The sequence below is a fragment of the Falco rusticolus genome, chromosome 6 (genome assembly GCF_015220075.1).
Source record: "Falco rusticolus isolate bFalRus1 chromosome 6, bFalRus1.pri, whole genome shotgun sequence".
Lineage (NCBI taxonomy): Eukaryota > Metazoa > Chordata > Aves > Falconiformes > Falconidae > Falco > Falco rusticolus.
Window position 1 is genome coordinate 48,845,325 of NC_051192.1, and position 15,257 is coordinate 48,860,581.

The 15,257-nt window shown below is 43.1% G+C and overlaps 1 protein-coding gene across 1 annotated transcript; it reads right to left on the minus strand.

Moving 5' to 3' along the window:
• Nucleotides 1–4,921: 4,921 nt before the first annotated feature.
• On the minus strand, nt 4,922–13,940 carry SOD2 (superoxide dismutase 2). Its single transcript, XM_037392777.1, has 5 exons — nt 13,808–13,940; nt 12,475–12,677; nt 8,611–8,727; nt 6,711–6,890; nt 4,922–5,446 (listed from the first exon to the last, which is right to left on the minus strand). Exons 1-5 carry the CDS (start codon nt 13,834–13,836, stop codon nt 5,301–5,303), a joined length of 675 nt encoding a protein of 224 aa, XP_037248674.1. The 5' UTR covers nt 13,837–13,940; the 3' UTR covers nt 4,922–5,300.
• Nucleotides 13,941–15,257: the final 1,317 nt, after the last annotated feature.

The window sequence follows — 15,257 nt, forward strand, 5'->3', positions numbered from 1 at the left end:
AGCTCCTGCAGGTCCAGACAGCAGGTCTGCTGACTTGCCTCTGTGCTAATTTGTCTATCCAAATCTTCAGGTGGGAGGATCCAGTGAAAAGCTGGAGTTTCTTTGGAGCAGCGATAGCCCTATGAAGCAGCACAGGTGTAACTGTAAACATCCACCCCTCAGGTAGCCCGCTGCGTACTCTGCAGTCTTGGCTTAATAATAGCAGTAAGACAGACTTCATTCCCTGTGGTTAAATCTCCGGGCTCAAAAGACCGTTCAGGATGTCATGGACATCGTGCGCCCCTACCCAGATAATAGTTAGAGCCTGATGAGGCAGTGAGGTGGGAGCCCCAGAAGCATCTTCATTTTAATAAGCAGTACCTTCCTCTAGCCTCTGTCTGCCTGGCTCTAATTATACTAAGACCTGTATTTGATTGTATGTACTAAAATAAACGGTCTTCTCCACAGCAGCAGCATTACCTTCTCCACACATACTGCTCCCTGAGAAGTAGCTTCATTGACAGGGGTTACAGTGATGATTTAGAAAGCGGAAGCCCCAGCAGTTCCCCTTCTGTGCAGTGAGAACATACAAGCTGCTTCTTAACTTGCTTCTTGAAAATTCAGCTCGGAAGCCCTACTGACTACGGAGTAAAGTAGGTACACACTCCCACCTAGTGGGAAGGAAACACAGGGCTCTGGTTTTCTGGGGTGGCTTCAGCTCTGCAGTCAAACATACAGCCTACCACCGACCCCCAGAGCAGCCTGCCTTTTTGAATCAAAGGGGCAGCAGTAACAGCTGTGATGAAATCTGGGGGCATTACTTTTAATCATTAAGCAGAAAGCACTAAGGAAAAGGCAGGTTAAGCCTACTAAGTTACCAGTATTTTACCCGCTCAGTGTTAGACACGACTGCAAACACAACTCTTGCTTTACATTAGTGTAATGATTAACTTCCACAAGGTCAATGCAAGAGGCATGGAAAACGTTAGCAGAATGGCATAGCAACATTTTAAACTTATTTTGCTACACTAAAAATAATTAAATTATTGAATGCAGAACAAAGACAAGTCAGTGTCCTGTAGATAATGAGGTTTTAATACGTCTAGAAGAGCCTACCAGCTCACAAGCTGAGTCACTGACAGTATATTCTGGAGACAGTTTGAGGTTTACTGCTTTCTTAACACATGCTTTAGATAAAGGTGAAGTAAGTAATTTTGAGGTGGAAAGCAGAAGCTGGAGGGAAAAAGCATCTTTGACCCCTTTCCATTTGACTGCTCAGTTAAGACATCAACCGACCACTCCTGTTTCAGCAGCAAAACAAAAGCACTGCCTGCTGGGCTTGCTGGGACCGGCCACAGCATCAGCCCCACGACCCACCACAGAGGGAGAGCAGAAATACTGCAAGAGCTCTGTTTGGCTGGCCTTAATCTTTTCTAGTACACAATGAGACACACATACTTTGCAATTCATATTATTCATATGCCTTTTCACAGGTCAGAAATGTGCACTTGCATTTCACAGCAGCATATTGCCCTTTGAGACAAGATTGCATCTGCTTCTGAAAAGTTCTGCCACTGAAATCTATTTGCGGTCTGCAAACCGAAGTCTCTTACATGCAGCAGCTTTGCCAGTTCTAAGTATTGCTTATGGGGTCACCCTGATGCACTTTGTTCTTCCAACCCATAATACATAGTCATTTCCAAGAGGATTTGGGTTGGGTACTGCACTTTATTCCTCTTTTGAAAATGATTCCAAGTTCTTGTTTTAACATAGCATGGCCTGCACACAAATTAACCGTGTATACATACACTGCAGCTTCACAAGCAACGCTGCTAAGCAAGCACTGACAAAAACTAGGCTCCAGGGGGCTGCCAGGATGCAATTCTGCAGCTCTTCTGCCTGGCCCAGGTCAAAGACTGATTCAGCTAGCACTTAAGTTAGAAAAATCATTGTTCCTGTCACACACAGCAAATCTGCAAGAAATTTCATGCTCATTGAGGAGAGACACTGCACAGCTCAGGTTGGAGACGTCTCACACACAGCTACTATTTTTACCATTAAGGTCAGGAAGCTCTAGGTAGAACAAACTGTGTTAGTAGCTCAGTTTTGAGTAACAGGTCTTAGACTTGTCTGTTCAAACAGGGCATTTGGGATGGGCTGTAACGATTTACCTTCCTGTTTCACAATTCATGGAGAGAGAGACCCACCTGCCCACTTCCACAGCAACTTCTGTAATGCAGTGTTACTAACAGAGATTAGCGAGAGGTTAAGCACTTTCACTGCCCAGAGCCGACAGCTTTGAGACCAGAGTTGTTAAATTACAGGCACGTACTCCAGCTCCTAGCGTTGGAAGACCCACTAGGACTTTTTCCAAATTTCACAGAAGTTTGGAGCTAAGACAGTTTAACCAAGCCCTTCCTTCAAATGAACCACACAACCAACCTTTGTCCTTTATAACTGTCCACCAGAACAAGCATTAAGTCATTTTAATTGCTTCAATGTTCCCACTATTTGCCTTCAACATGTAGTAAACTTCCACCTTCCTGTTCCACAGACATTCCTGTCTGCATACAGCTTTGGACCTTCTGTACTCAGACTTAAAAGACGGAACACGAGGCAGCAGGACCAGCTCACCAGCTGACTGTAAGCAGATGAGCAGAGCCGCCTCTTAACTTTGGTGCGCAGCAGAAACTGAGCCTTAACAGCATGTGCTGGGTGTCTCACTACTAGCTTTAAAGCCTCCGTACGTGGTGGTCCTGCTGGAGGAGCTCTCCATGGCTACCTCCTCACTGCCTGGAGTTAACTCAGGCTTCCTCCATAGCTTAAGCACTCCCTTCCAGAGCACCAGTGTATGGGCACATTTCCCTCTCCATTCTTTAAGAGGATGCAGCACCAAGAAGATGCCTGACATCAGCATTACAGCACTCACCAACAAAGCCCTGCCTCAGCATTCACTCATCATGAGGAGCACTCCACTAGGGTCTCCTGCTCTATGCTATATGGTACTTCATCGTATCATATAGTCTTGAATAAGGAAATGGGGAGGGCGTGGGGGGGGAGACTCCACCATTTCCTTCATCTTCAGGCAGACATCATGGTAAACACAACATGACGCCTCTGTACTTTGAAGGTACTTCCGGAAAGTAAGAAACAAAGGATTCTCTTAATACCCAAAGTGCCTGTTCCTCCTCTTAAAAAATGCCACTGCTTCACCCCTGCTCAATCCACCCTATCTGCAGGATTTCAGTCAGCTGAAGTCTGACAACTAAAACCTAATATTGGCCTTTAAGGCCAGATACTAACCCAACTTGCTTAAATTAAGCCTTATATCTACAGCTAGCTACACATGATTTACTAGTTATGGCAAATATTATTCCTTTCTCTCCTTAATAACTTTCAACAATAGTAATCAACTCTGTAACTAATATTAAGTCCTTAAGAAGGATTTGCCTCAATTATCCTGCAACGGGAATCTTGTGGGCTACATGATGTATTTTGCATTAATTTCAGCAATCTGAAGCGCTTAAAAGGAAACACACAAGGACAGAGGCTGGGAAGTTAGGAAGATGTGTTTCAAAATAGACTGATCACCCCTGTAAATTGAGTTGCCACCTAGGAAGTATAATTCTTTCTGCCAGAAGCTTCTATTACGGAAAAATCTATGTAATGCTAGAGTTTACTCATGGAGATCCCCGCTTCCTCTAGGAGGAAATGCTGAGCAAAGTTTGTGACACAGATCTCAGTCACCAGCTCTCCAGACTTACAGAGGATTTTGCAGACGGTAAGCTTTCTATTTTTTTAAATTTCAAAGCTGCCAGACTGATTACCAATACACTTATTTTAATTCATCACTGCTCTCGCACCCTCAGAGGCAAACGAAGGATATGAGCGATGATGATACAAGTCTTAAACAAGATTATGAAGCAATCCAGACTTAAGAAGAAGCTCAAAAGCTGCATATCCAAGATGAAAACTAGGCCTAGAGAAAAAGTATTACATAGTAAAAAAATAAGCACTTTAAATGTGAAATATGCCCTGTTTGCACAATTCACTTTCATTCACAACAGAGGTATCTCACCAGTCACAGCACTGGTTAATGACTAAAGACTGTTGTTGCGGTGGTGACAGTTTCTCTCCCTGCATCTGCTAATGAAAGGCATTTCTTTCTTTATAAACACTTCTCCCCTTAATCTTACTCAATACTTCAAAACAGCAGCCTAGCAGTACGGTAATGTAAGCCTATTCCTTGTTTCCCTGAGAATCCATCCTGAACTTAAAGGGGCATACAGAGTATTGCATTTAACCAGGGCGTGGAGAAAGCTCGAAGAAAACTTAAGCACAAGGTACAATGTATGTTCAGTAGCATCCTGAAACACTTGCAACAAAAACAGCAAAAACACCGAAGCACACCAACAATTTCTTGTATTTTTCAAGACCTTTTGGGCATGCTCCTTTATAGCAGACAGTACTTCGTTCCTGCCTCAAGCATTAAGTTTAATTTGTTAGAACTGCTTCAGGAACACAGCTATGCAGAGACATCTTATACCTGGCATATGCATATAATCAGTCTCTTAAAGGATTTTTTAGCATATATACTTCAACAGCTAGTATGAAACAAGTATCACATGCTGTCATTCGGTTCCTAATTTAGCCTGAGCCAGTGCTGTAACCTCTTGCCCGAGGTAACACTTCAAAAGCTAGTGCATCAAGCACTACAACTGAAGAAGATCTCACGTGAGAGATCCAGGAATGGGTAGGGATGACTGAAGACAATCAATTCAGGCAGTCACAGCGACACCTATTTCCCCCCTTGCACCCATCTCTTTAATCTGTAAGAACCTCCATAGCCTGTAATACAACAAATTAAAAGAGGCATTTTTAAATCTTGACTTTTAAACCAACTAACTGGACCAGCTACTACAAAAAAATTAGTCTCCTGTACACAGTTATAGAAGATTCTTCTTTTGAGTTTTATTTGTTTATAGCAACGTTAGTACATGTTTCCACTTAGGTATTTTAGTGCAACAAGGAAAACCATGACCTCATTAAGTTTCAGCAAGGTGATCTATGTTTCTATATGCAATGGAAAAGATTAAAGTGCCTCTCCTCTGTTGCACAAGTTTAAAGCTTCAAAAATCTCAGTAAATACCTGTCACTGAACTAAACAAGCAGACACTTTGCTTGATTATGAAATACTTTTGTTGGATGAGCTATCTGTTTTCTGCAGTAGAGCAATTCATTTGTAAGCCACAGGCACTACTACAAGAGTGGTATCAGAGTACAACTGGTGACATTTTCATAGTCTGTGCAAGAATTTCACTCTATTTTTTGCAAGTTGCATATCTTGAAGATACATTCTCCCAGTTGATCACATTCCAGATGGCTTTCAAATAATCAGGTCGAACATTTTTATACTGAAGATAATAAGCATGTTCCCATACGTCAATTCCTAGCAAAGGAATGAGACCTGTAAAAATAAATACATAAATAAATAAATAAATTTTGTGAATCTATGAAAACATGCTTTACATGTATTGTACCCAATTTCTGAGTCTTTATCTACAGAAAGACAAAGAGCTCTCCAGCACATAGGTGCTTATTACAACATATTACAGAACTGTTTGCTCTCTCACACACATACATATATTGCATAAACTGAAAGAGCTAATTAACACCTATGAATATTCTAGAACTGCCTTGATGACATAACTGAAACCAGACAGCTGTTTTTGAAAGGTTTAGATCACTTGCACAGCTCTGCAAGCATACACCATGAAGGAGTCTCTTGCAATGCCAGTTTGCTTCCAATATTTAATTAAAAGTTATTCATTAAGTGTCTAATTACCTTCCTTGCTTTTGTGCTAAAACATTCTTCTCACTGAATTATTAATGGCAAGTTTTCATGGGGTGGAGGGGTGAAATTTACCCCATTATGCTGCATGTCCCTATACTAAAATGATTCTTTTTCTTTCCGTACTCATAAGCAATACACAGGCTGCTGACAATACACAAAATTCCTTGCCATACTCTGAATTCTACAGAACATGTATCTGCCATGGGATCTGAACAAACATCCAGTGCAGGCAGGATTCTCATTGGCCATAACCTCTTTCCTCTGTGGAGGGCATGCAGCCTGCCATCATCACTTCCATGTCTCTCTAAGCAAGTAAAAGTATCTTCAAAAGCGATCACTGCCAGAATTACGCTGTTTGTCTAGCTGTAAGATTTACCCATATCCAAGACTGATTTAATTGACACTCATTACTCTTTACCAATACTAAGGAAGGAGGTTACAAGCCTTCCATTTTAAACCCCACACCTTCCCCTCTCCTGTTGCCTAGCCTACACTGACACAGAAAATCTAAAGGCAAGAGGCTTAATCTTCCTTGATACAGGGAGATGCTCCAGCTACTCAAAAATAATCCAAAGGAGACTAAGCTGAAACTACTGTCTAGAGACAGCGCTTTCACAATATGCCCCATCTATTTCCCCTTGGACTAGACAGACTTTAAACCCTACTGCTCTTCATAGATTTTAAGTCCTGCTTTAAAAATGTTGTTTTAAAAGCTGCAACTGTTTTTCACTTTTGCTAGTAGTGACATTCAGTTTTCCAGCTGTATTTATCCAGCAATTTCTTCTCAGCATTTGTCCACAAACCCCTTTTCAGATCTCACACACTTGCTTATGAAATCTATGAAGAGAGAAGCAGAGGGGAAGGAAAGAAGCCTGACCTGTTGTTCCTTGCAAAGGGTCTTGATTTGCACAAGCTGCTATTTGTAGGCGCCCCTGCTCTTTGTTATAGCCAAGCCACCCCCAGCCTGATCCTTGAACACCAACTGATACAGCTGTCAGCTTCTCCTTGAAGTTTGCAAAGGAACCAAAGTCACGCTTGATGGCTTCCATCAATTCTCCTTTAAAAAAAGCAAAGATCACAGAACATCAGGTATTTAACATCTTTCAGTTTCCAGATATCACCTGGAAACAGAAGGAAAGAAAAGCAAAAACATTTAGGCTCTGTGGGAAAGAAGTGTCTAGACAAACAGCAGCTGCAACATGAATTAACAGTTCTGTCCCAACCTGCTTAAGAGGGCAAACAGACTGGAAAGAAATTAGCCCAGCAGTCAAACATGCTGTCCCCAAAGACACAGTCAAGGTGTTATCCACTGGACATCAGGACCTGTCATTCTTGCCTAAAGGGAACACCACAAAGGACGAGGAAAGAAGGTAAGGAGCTAATATGCATATCTCAAAGGACAACACTAAGTGGCTGTGATTTCTTTGTCTTAGTACAAAGAAATACTTGGACATCTTTGATAGCAGTACAATGAACCTATACATAGTAAGAGGTATTTAACTACTTCCCTCAGATTTTAGATTTGTATCTACCACTACAGTTAGTCTATTTGATATGGATAAAGAGGTTCCGTGATTAGATTCCTTCTTTATTATTATATGTGCATGCTGTGGCAAAGGGAACAGAAACTAGAATTTTTTAGTGTAACAACGAATTGTCAAACTACTTCCTCTCCCCTACCCTAGCACACTTGTGCTTTTCGGGTATTTAAGAATTTGCTCAAAACCTGAAGGTGTTTACACTCCTTTCAAATTAGGTTCCTAATTAGCACATGTAAGAACACTTCATACAGTACAATGATGGAGAATTCTTCATTCCTTCCACCTTCAGAGAGGGGGTCTTGAAAATGTCTTGGCAATAGCTCCAAGTGCATCTTAAGACAGGCTTTAGCAGGCTTCCTAGAGAAGCCCTGAACCATTCAGTTGAAACTGAAAGATGATGGTTTAGGTTTACTGACTTTCACAGAAACTGGGAAACAGAAGTCAAGGCTTTAAAGTGTCTTTTCTGAGAATGTCATCTGAAAACAAGTTCTATCAGAAATGTACTTATTTTAGAACTGCTTGTTAAAATTTCAGCTTTGAAGCTTCAAAACTTCATACTCTAGTCTTAACTAGATCATCTTCAGGCATCTTTGTACTTCCATGATAGAGTTAAAAGTCACAAGCAGATGTCACCTATGAAGGCTGGAGTACAAAGCACCTGAAGCCCACCAATTTACAGCCAGACATATAAACCCCATTCAAAACCCCCCAAGTTTATCACAACAGCTTTTGTGAGATGTGTATTACAGGCCCTTTACCCTTAATTGCAGGTCACTTGCAGATAATCACTACTCTATCTTTCCAAAGGAAATTTCTTCCTTTAGGCTTTAACTGCTAAACTATCCCTACTCAAACTGGAGCATAAATCCAGCCACTAGGTTGGGCAGTCTGCAGCACATTTCCTCCCTTTCTGTGAACCATAAGCCAACTTAATTAGTAGAGCTTTGTACAACTATTTTCTCTTTTGAAGATGGAAAGGACAATATACAGCAACAGCCAAGTATTGTGCAGTGTACACATAATCAGCTTTAGAAATTAAGAATACTTAAACACAGGGCTAGCTTTTTATATTCTTGGCTTGCATTCAAAAACCCCTGAATTCCTCAGAATTGTCATACAAAAATGCAAATTAACAGTGGAAAAAATATTCTTTAGACTCTTTCAAAGGCAGAAACAATCATCAGTTCTACTGGTCAAGTAAAAGTGATGCAATAAAGTATTCTAACAAGCACCAACCTTTAGGCTCTCCTCCTCCGTTAGGAGAAAGGTTTGTCCAGAAGATGGTATGATTGATATGACCGCCTCCATTGAATTTCAGTGCAGGCTGAAGTGACACCTGAGCTGTGACATCACCTAAGGATGCCGAACATAAAAATGCGTAAATAAATAAAAACATCATCATCACCACAGCAGTTCCTAAGATGCCACTAGGCCTCCGTCAATCTCCAAAATCTTTCAAGTCTTACTAGCCTATAACATGTCTATGGAAAACATAAGGTTTGTGACTGTTATCCATATTTTAGACAATCATTGACAAACTACATTAAAGGTTTCTTTATCTTTGACCTTTTCTTACGCTGTAATGATATGTGATTTGCCAGCATCGTAACTATCATGGAAGCCACGCTACACATGTAAGATCTACTGCCATTCTGCAGCAGAATAATGCAACTAGTACAGCCAGAACACTGTAAGGACCCAACACTTGTAAATCGCTCAGTATCACCAACACAAGACAAGAACATCATTCATCCATTAGCTCACTGATTTGCAAACTAAGAATTTTTAAAACAACCCAATTTCCAGGGCAAACGGGTTGTGCTTGAGAGAAAGTTGATGAGTACAGTAAGCACATATGCAAACAAAATGTTCTTCTCCCTCCTGCTTTTTGTTTCATTTTGGGTTTTTTTGGAGGGAGATACTTACAGGAAGAGATAGCGACCCAGATCATTCTACCCCACGTGACAGAATCCTGCATCTGAACTAAAGATGAAACAGCCCTGTACTTCCCTCTCCACAAAATGTCATGTTCTTTATAGAATTCACTGGTGCCTTGCATCTCTAAATGGTGTTGCACCACTTCAACACAAGTGTTTTGAATGCTATTTTGGTTTTTAAAAGAATTGAAACATTTTGAAGGTTTTAAAATCTTTTTTTATCACTCCAGTAAGAAAATTAGTGGGGGCAGCTGTTTCCTCCACTCTCTCAGGAATGAGTGGTAGAAATCTTCCTATAGCAATAAACAAGTCATCTTAACACAGATGCAAAGGCAAGTCACAAAGCAGTAGCACACCTGTTAACTAAGGTTTTACTACAGGATTCCATCTTCTCAGCATCTCCTCGTACCTCTCACAAACTACAGATGGGTACAGGACTGGAAGAAAGCATCCAACGCAGTTAGTAAAACCACTATTTGCTGAATTCAGATATCAAGTTAAGGATGAGACACATCTCATACCCACTCAAATGGCATCTTTGGGACATTTTCCTTGAATTCTGCATGCCTTAATGACACTTTTAAGTTCATCCAGAGCATACAGCATATCACAAGTCAGAAATCCAAAAATAACCCAGACGTCTTTAACGTCTTCATCCCTCTTTACTCCACCATTCCTTAGAGGAACCTATTCCACAGGACTACGAGGAACCAGAGACTGCATTTGACTACTGTCCTTAAAACACAGTATTTGTGGTGCTGTCTGATCACTCCAGCTCAACTCTGCACTCAAAAGACAAAGGTAACTTGCCCTTAAGTTACAGTGAATGTATCTTGGAATCTGTTTGTATACATAGCCCCTGGCCTTTGCTTCAGCTTACCACGCTCCTCAACACAGCCAGAGGACAGTTCAGTAAAGTAAAACTGGCAACTCAGAGGTGCTCAAAAGACTAGTCAGCTCAGTTTCTCAGTCTACTGAGAGTTATTTGTTTCTCTGTAAGAGCACTTTTCCTTTTTTTTTTTTTTTAAGTAAAGCACCACAGGGCACATGACAGAAAAGAGCAGGGAAAACTGTAGGCACAAGTTTTCACTGAAAGTAAGTTTCAAGCTTGTATGCTTCCATTAGCAAATCTTGCACATTTTGATGGACCAGTAACCAGAACCAGCTTATGCAGAAACAAAAGTCCTGTGCTGCACCCTATCACAAAGTACACACTTGTTTTCAAGTGAGCTGACAACGTAAGCCAACAGGACTCAACTGCAGACAGCTTTTGAGTTTTCTAAGCAGATACAGATAGGTGAAGAACTTGTTAAATATAATCTAAAGAGAAAAAGAAAACTTTACTTTCTATTGCTGAACAAAAGCTACTGACAAGGATCTGTTACCCAGAAGAGATACTAGACAGTCATCAGATGTGCTATGTAACACAACACTGGAATGCAGCACAGAAAGATTTCTGACCATGCTCAGTTTTAAGTATGGAAAAAGAACTACAACACTGCAAGAACGAAGTAGCATGCGTTCAGACTTTGCCCTTTCCTAAAGCCTGGTCTTAGAAGTTTTTCTAGTGAGGGTCAAAATACTACACAATAAACTGGGATACCAATTTGGGGGAAAAGAAAAAAAAACCACAACCAAAACCACAACCTGAAAAACAAACCAAATCAAAAGACACAAGTATCTCAAGTACGTGTTTGCTTTGGTGTGCATAACCACCACCAATACCTTACCCATTTGCAAAACAATGCCTGAAAATTCCTTAAGGAAAGATTTTTACAAACGGCAAGCAAAGAGATGGTATCAAAGGATAGTATGTTAAAAACATACCTCGAAGGATCCACAACACTTCAGATGTTTCTGCTTATCAGAAATGCTGCTTCCCTAGGGGCTGAAGCCTCGGTCATTAAACAGCATTAGTAACAGCAGCCACAGATACACTGTTTTCTTATAGTTCGGGTTCCCTCCTCAGTTGTGCTTGCACTAACCAAACTCCGGAATACAACTTTCCTGGATTCACCACTGGCAGGACAAAGCAGCCAATCCCAATTGCCTGATTCTTAATCAAACCTCATTAGTTCATTAATTTAGACTGCACAAGTTATTTTTAGGCTTACTCAGGCACTTGAAAATCTCTAAACTTGCATAAGTAACCAACAGTCTCTATTCAAGCACACAGGCAATTATCAAGGGATACAAGGTTCAAGTTAACCCAGATCTTGACAATTCTCACTCTCATCCAAGCCCAAGCAGTTAAATTACACTGTGAAGCAACCTGGCAAGACACAGAAGTGAGTCTATACAATAACCGTTTCTCAGAGGTAAAATGGCACTCTTTAGAAAAAGATCACCACAACAGAAAAAAAACCTCAAAAATATTCCATCTTAAAAAAAATATACACACTATTTCACACATTTTCATCAGTTGAACTGAAAGAAGACTTGAAAAGAAACATTTTATGAGTTTCGGTGTAGCCCTGCTCCAACAATTGTAAAGTTTTCCTGTAAGTCAGCACATCTCAAGATTCAATTTGAGATCTTAACAAAAAATTCCACGATGGCTTGCTGCATATTTTAGTATCTCACACTGGCACGAGACCTATGTGACCCCTTAAAATGACGCAGCGGTGTAACTGACACCCAAATTCAGATCTCTTCACTGGGTGTTGTACAGGTTAACTGCACATTTGTCCTGCTTCCATTTGTAGGTGACTAAGATTATTTCACAAATATCAGCTGAGTATCTGATGGTGCACAAATTTTACTTATGTTTGTTAGTAAACTTTCATTACAAAGTATTTGTGTAGTAAAATGACTGCAATTTCCTATTAACTCAGTCTTTGGTTCAAGTAAATATGGACTAAATCCACAGCAATCAATTAATTTTCTTCTAGTCTTACAGTATTACAGAGAACAGAATTCATGCTTTTTAGTTACATCTAGTTTCCAATTATCAGCACCACTGAAGCTTACAATAAAAGCTTGTTCCTAATAACATTTCACTGCATAAAAAAAAAAAAGAAAAAGAAAAAAGAAAACAAGAAAGCTTGAATTACATAATCCAAAACTTATTTCCCCTGGAAAGAAGGGATTTTTTTTTTTCTTTTTCCTGTATCATCTATGTCAACAAGCTTTCATCTCACCTGTTGACTGCAGATATACAAACCTTTTGCCAGTGCTTCTTTGTATTTCTCCTCCGTAACATTCAGGTTGTTCACGTAGGTGGCATGATGTTTGCTGTGATGCAGCTGCATGATCTCCGCATTAATATGAGGTTCCAGAGCACCATAGTCATACGGCAAGTCAGGAAGAGTATGCTTTTGCCTAGAGACTAAGCATCCTAATGGTGCTATCAACTTGGCACTACTTCTAGAAGAGAAAAACAGGAGAAAGTAGTCTTATGTAGTACTTGGGCTTTACCACTGAAGCAGACAAACCATGACCGTTATGATCGGTTCTTTTAAGTGCACAGGGTAATAGCTTAGGTAAACAAGGCAAGCTTCCGTTTTTCTGGAGCTTAAAGCAAACACAGTCTGTAGCTTCACTGCAAAGATGAATTCACGTAAAGGTCACAGACACAGGGCTTTGCAAGGTAAAGCTGCCACTTCTCAAACCGACCCCCTCAAGCCGCTGCAGCCACACCCTTCCAAGCGTGCTGGTAAGGCAAAGATAGGAATTGAAACCCAGCAGTAACACGCTGACACGCAACGCTTCACCTGATCTTTATTAATTAAAAAGAGAAGCCAAGAAGCCCCTGAAGCATCCTTTCCTCACTGTCCACAAGGTCCCTATACTGGGAAATAACTGCAAAACCCCACACAGCCCCCGGGTTCCCAGGCCCGGCTCTCTCCAGCGCTAACAGCAGCACACCTGCTTCCCGGTCCCTACGGCGGGGGCAGGAAAACCGCGCGCTGCGTGGGGAGCGGGCAGCCACCACCTCCCACGCACAAAGACACACAGGCCGTCACCCTTCCCCGTTCGGACACCTCACGCTTGTCATGAGACATAACCACCACGATGAAAGGCGAACCGCTAGGCCAGGAGGGAGGTCGGCTCCCGAGGCCCCTTGTACAGTTCACTGGTGACCTTGGCACAAACCAGGGACAAACCAAGAGCAAAACCCTCGGGGCGCCGAAAAGCAGCCGTGCGGCGACCTTAGCCAGCAAAGAGGAGATCTGGCAGCACCTCGCCAGGCGACGAGAGCCCCTCGGCGCAGGCCGCCAGCAGCAGCCGGGCGGGTGTGCGGACAACGGCCAGCAGCCGCCCGGCCGCGCCGCTGCCCAGCTCCGCGGAGCAGCCGGCAGGAGCGCGACCTCCCTCCTCCCGAAATGGCGGGGCGCCCATGAGGTGTGCGGAGGGGACGACCCCACCACCATCACCTCCTTCTCCCCTCCCGCCCACCGCTCGGCGGCGGAGGGCGAGGGCGGTCCGGCCGCCGCCTCACGCTGCGGGGCTGCGACCGGCGCTACGCTCCCCCACCCCGGCGGCGCGGCGCTCACCTGCCCGCCGAGGCCAGGCGGCACAACATGGCGGCTGTCTCGCGGCCGGCTGCTATACCGACGGCGCAACCGCGTCTTCGCCCGCCCCCGGCAGCGCCCGCCCCAGCGGAGCCGGGGGCGGTGGCAGTGCGGGCGGCGCCGGGGGCGGGCACCTGAGGGGGCTGGCCTTCGCCGTGTGGCGGTTGACACAAGGCTGTAGTCACCCTATTTCTTTAAATTGAGAAAAACACCGTTTCTTTATCAGTCCGCGTAGCGCAGCATTATAAACCGAAGCCGTTATCCCAAAGCTCGGGCCCTCAGTGCCGCCGGGCGAGGCGAGGCAGCCGCTGCGCCGGGAGGGAGCCGCCGCCGAGCGGCAAAGCGCCGGCCGGGAGCTGCGGCCTCTGGCGCGGCCGTGGGGCAGCGGAGGGGACACAGCGGCACGGAACGGCCCTTCGAAGGCCTGAAAACCTGCCCGACAGACAGGTGCCTGTCCGTGTTCAGCAGTGCTTACAAATACCTTTCAGCCATTTTCTCCGCTTTGTTTGTTCATCTGTGTTCCTTGCCTCAGTTCTGGGCACCTCTTGTTGCCCAACATCCGGTTCCCTCCCGGCAGCAATTCAGCAGCCCTTAGTGCTGCTGACAGTCCTTCATTCGGGCACCTCACCGATTATTTTAGCAGACGGGGTTACAGTTACTGCAAATGAGTTCAAAGACCTATTAAAAACCGGTTCTCCAGAAAGGTCAGTGAGGATAACTCTTCCCTCAGAGTTAGGAGGCACTCTGCAGACAAGACAAACATTAGGTAAAATTTTAGTTCTATGGAAATCATCTCTGCCCCCACAAAACCCACAGTCTTTTGGGTTTAGTCCCATTAAATAAACACATTCTAAGATCTTACAGAACCCACGTTTATCAGAATACAAAAACACAAGTTACAAAAATTCAGTGCAGGTTAGGTCTGAACAACCTTGCTGAAAATAAATTACCTTATCTTGGAAATTGCCAGAATATCCAACTGGAGAGATCCAGGCAGGGAATCTCAGCCCACCATGAGGCACAGGACAGCGGCATGTGTCCCTCCATCCCCCCGCTCCTTGACAGATCTGAGAAAGCCATGCTTCACCTACCAGCCACCAGCACTCTGGAAGTCTGAGCAGTGAAAGTAACTGCTTTATCAACAGATACGATAACAGGCGAGTTGTCTGAAATCAACAGGAGGTTTGGAAACAGAGTTCCCTGTGAATGCTGAAAATATGTACAGCAAGATTTAGACAGCATCTAATTTTAAGGAGTATATCAGTGATCAATAAAATGTCCTATTTTGTTAAAATGAACTAACTACTTTTGGCATTACTAAGTGTCGTAACAGCCACTGACAGCCAGGCAAGAACATCAGTATGTTTTAGCATTCCTGTATTCTTATACTGCAATTCACTAATGCTTTTTTTCCAGTAAGCATTGAAGCAAG

Bases quoted from the DNA above. Each gene is read 5' to 3' on its own strand.
- SOD2 (XM_037392777.1), bottom strand. From the start codon at position 13,836: ATGTTGTGCCGCCTGGCCTCGGCGGGCAG. The intron at 8,728-12,474 runs GTTTGTATATCT...CGGCATCCTTAG, and splicing joins CAAAGAAGCACTGGCAAAAG to GTGATGTCACAGCTCAGGTG. The intron at 6,891-8,610 runs GTTGGTGCTTGT...CTTTTTTTAAAG, and splicing joins CGGAGGAGGAGAGCCTAAAG to GAGAATTGATGGAAGCCATC.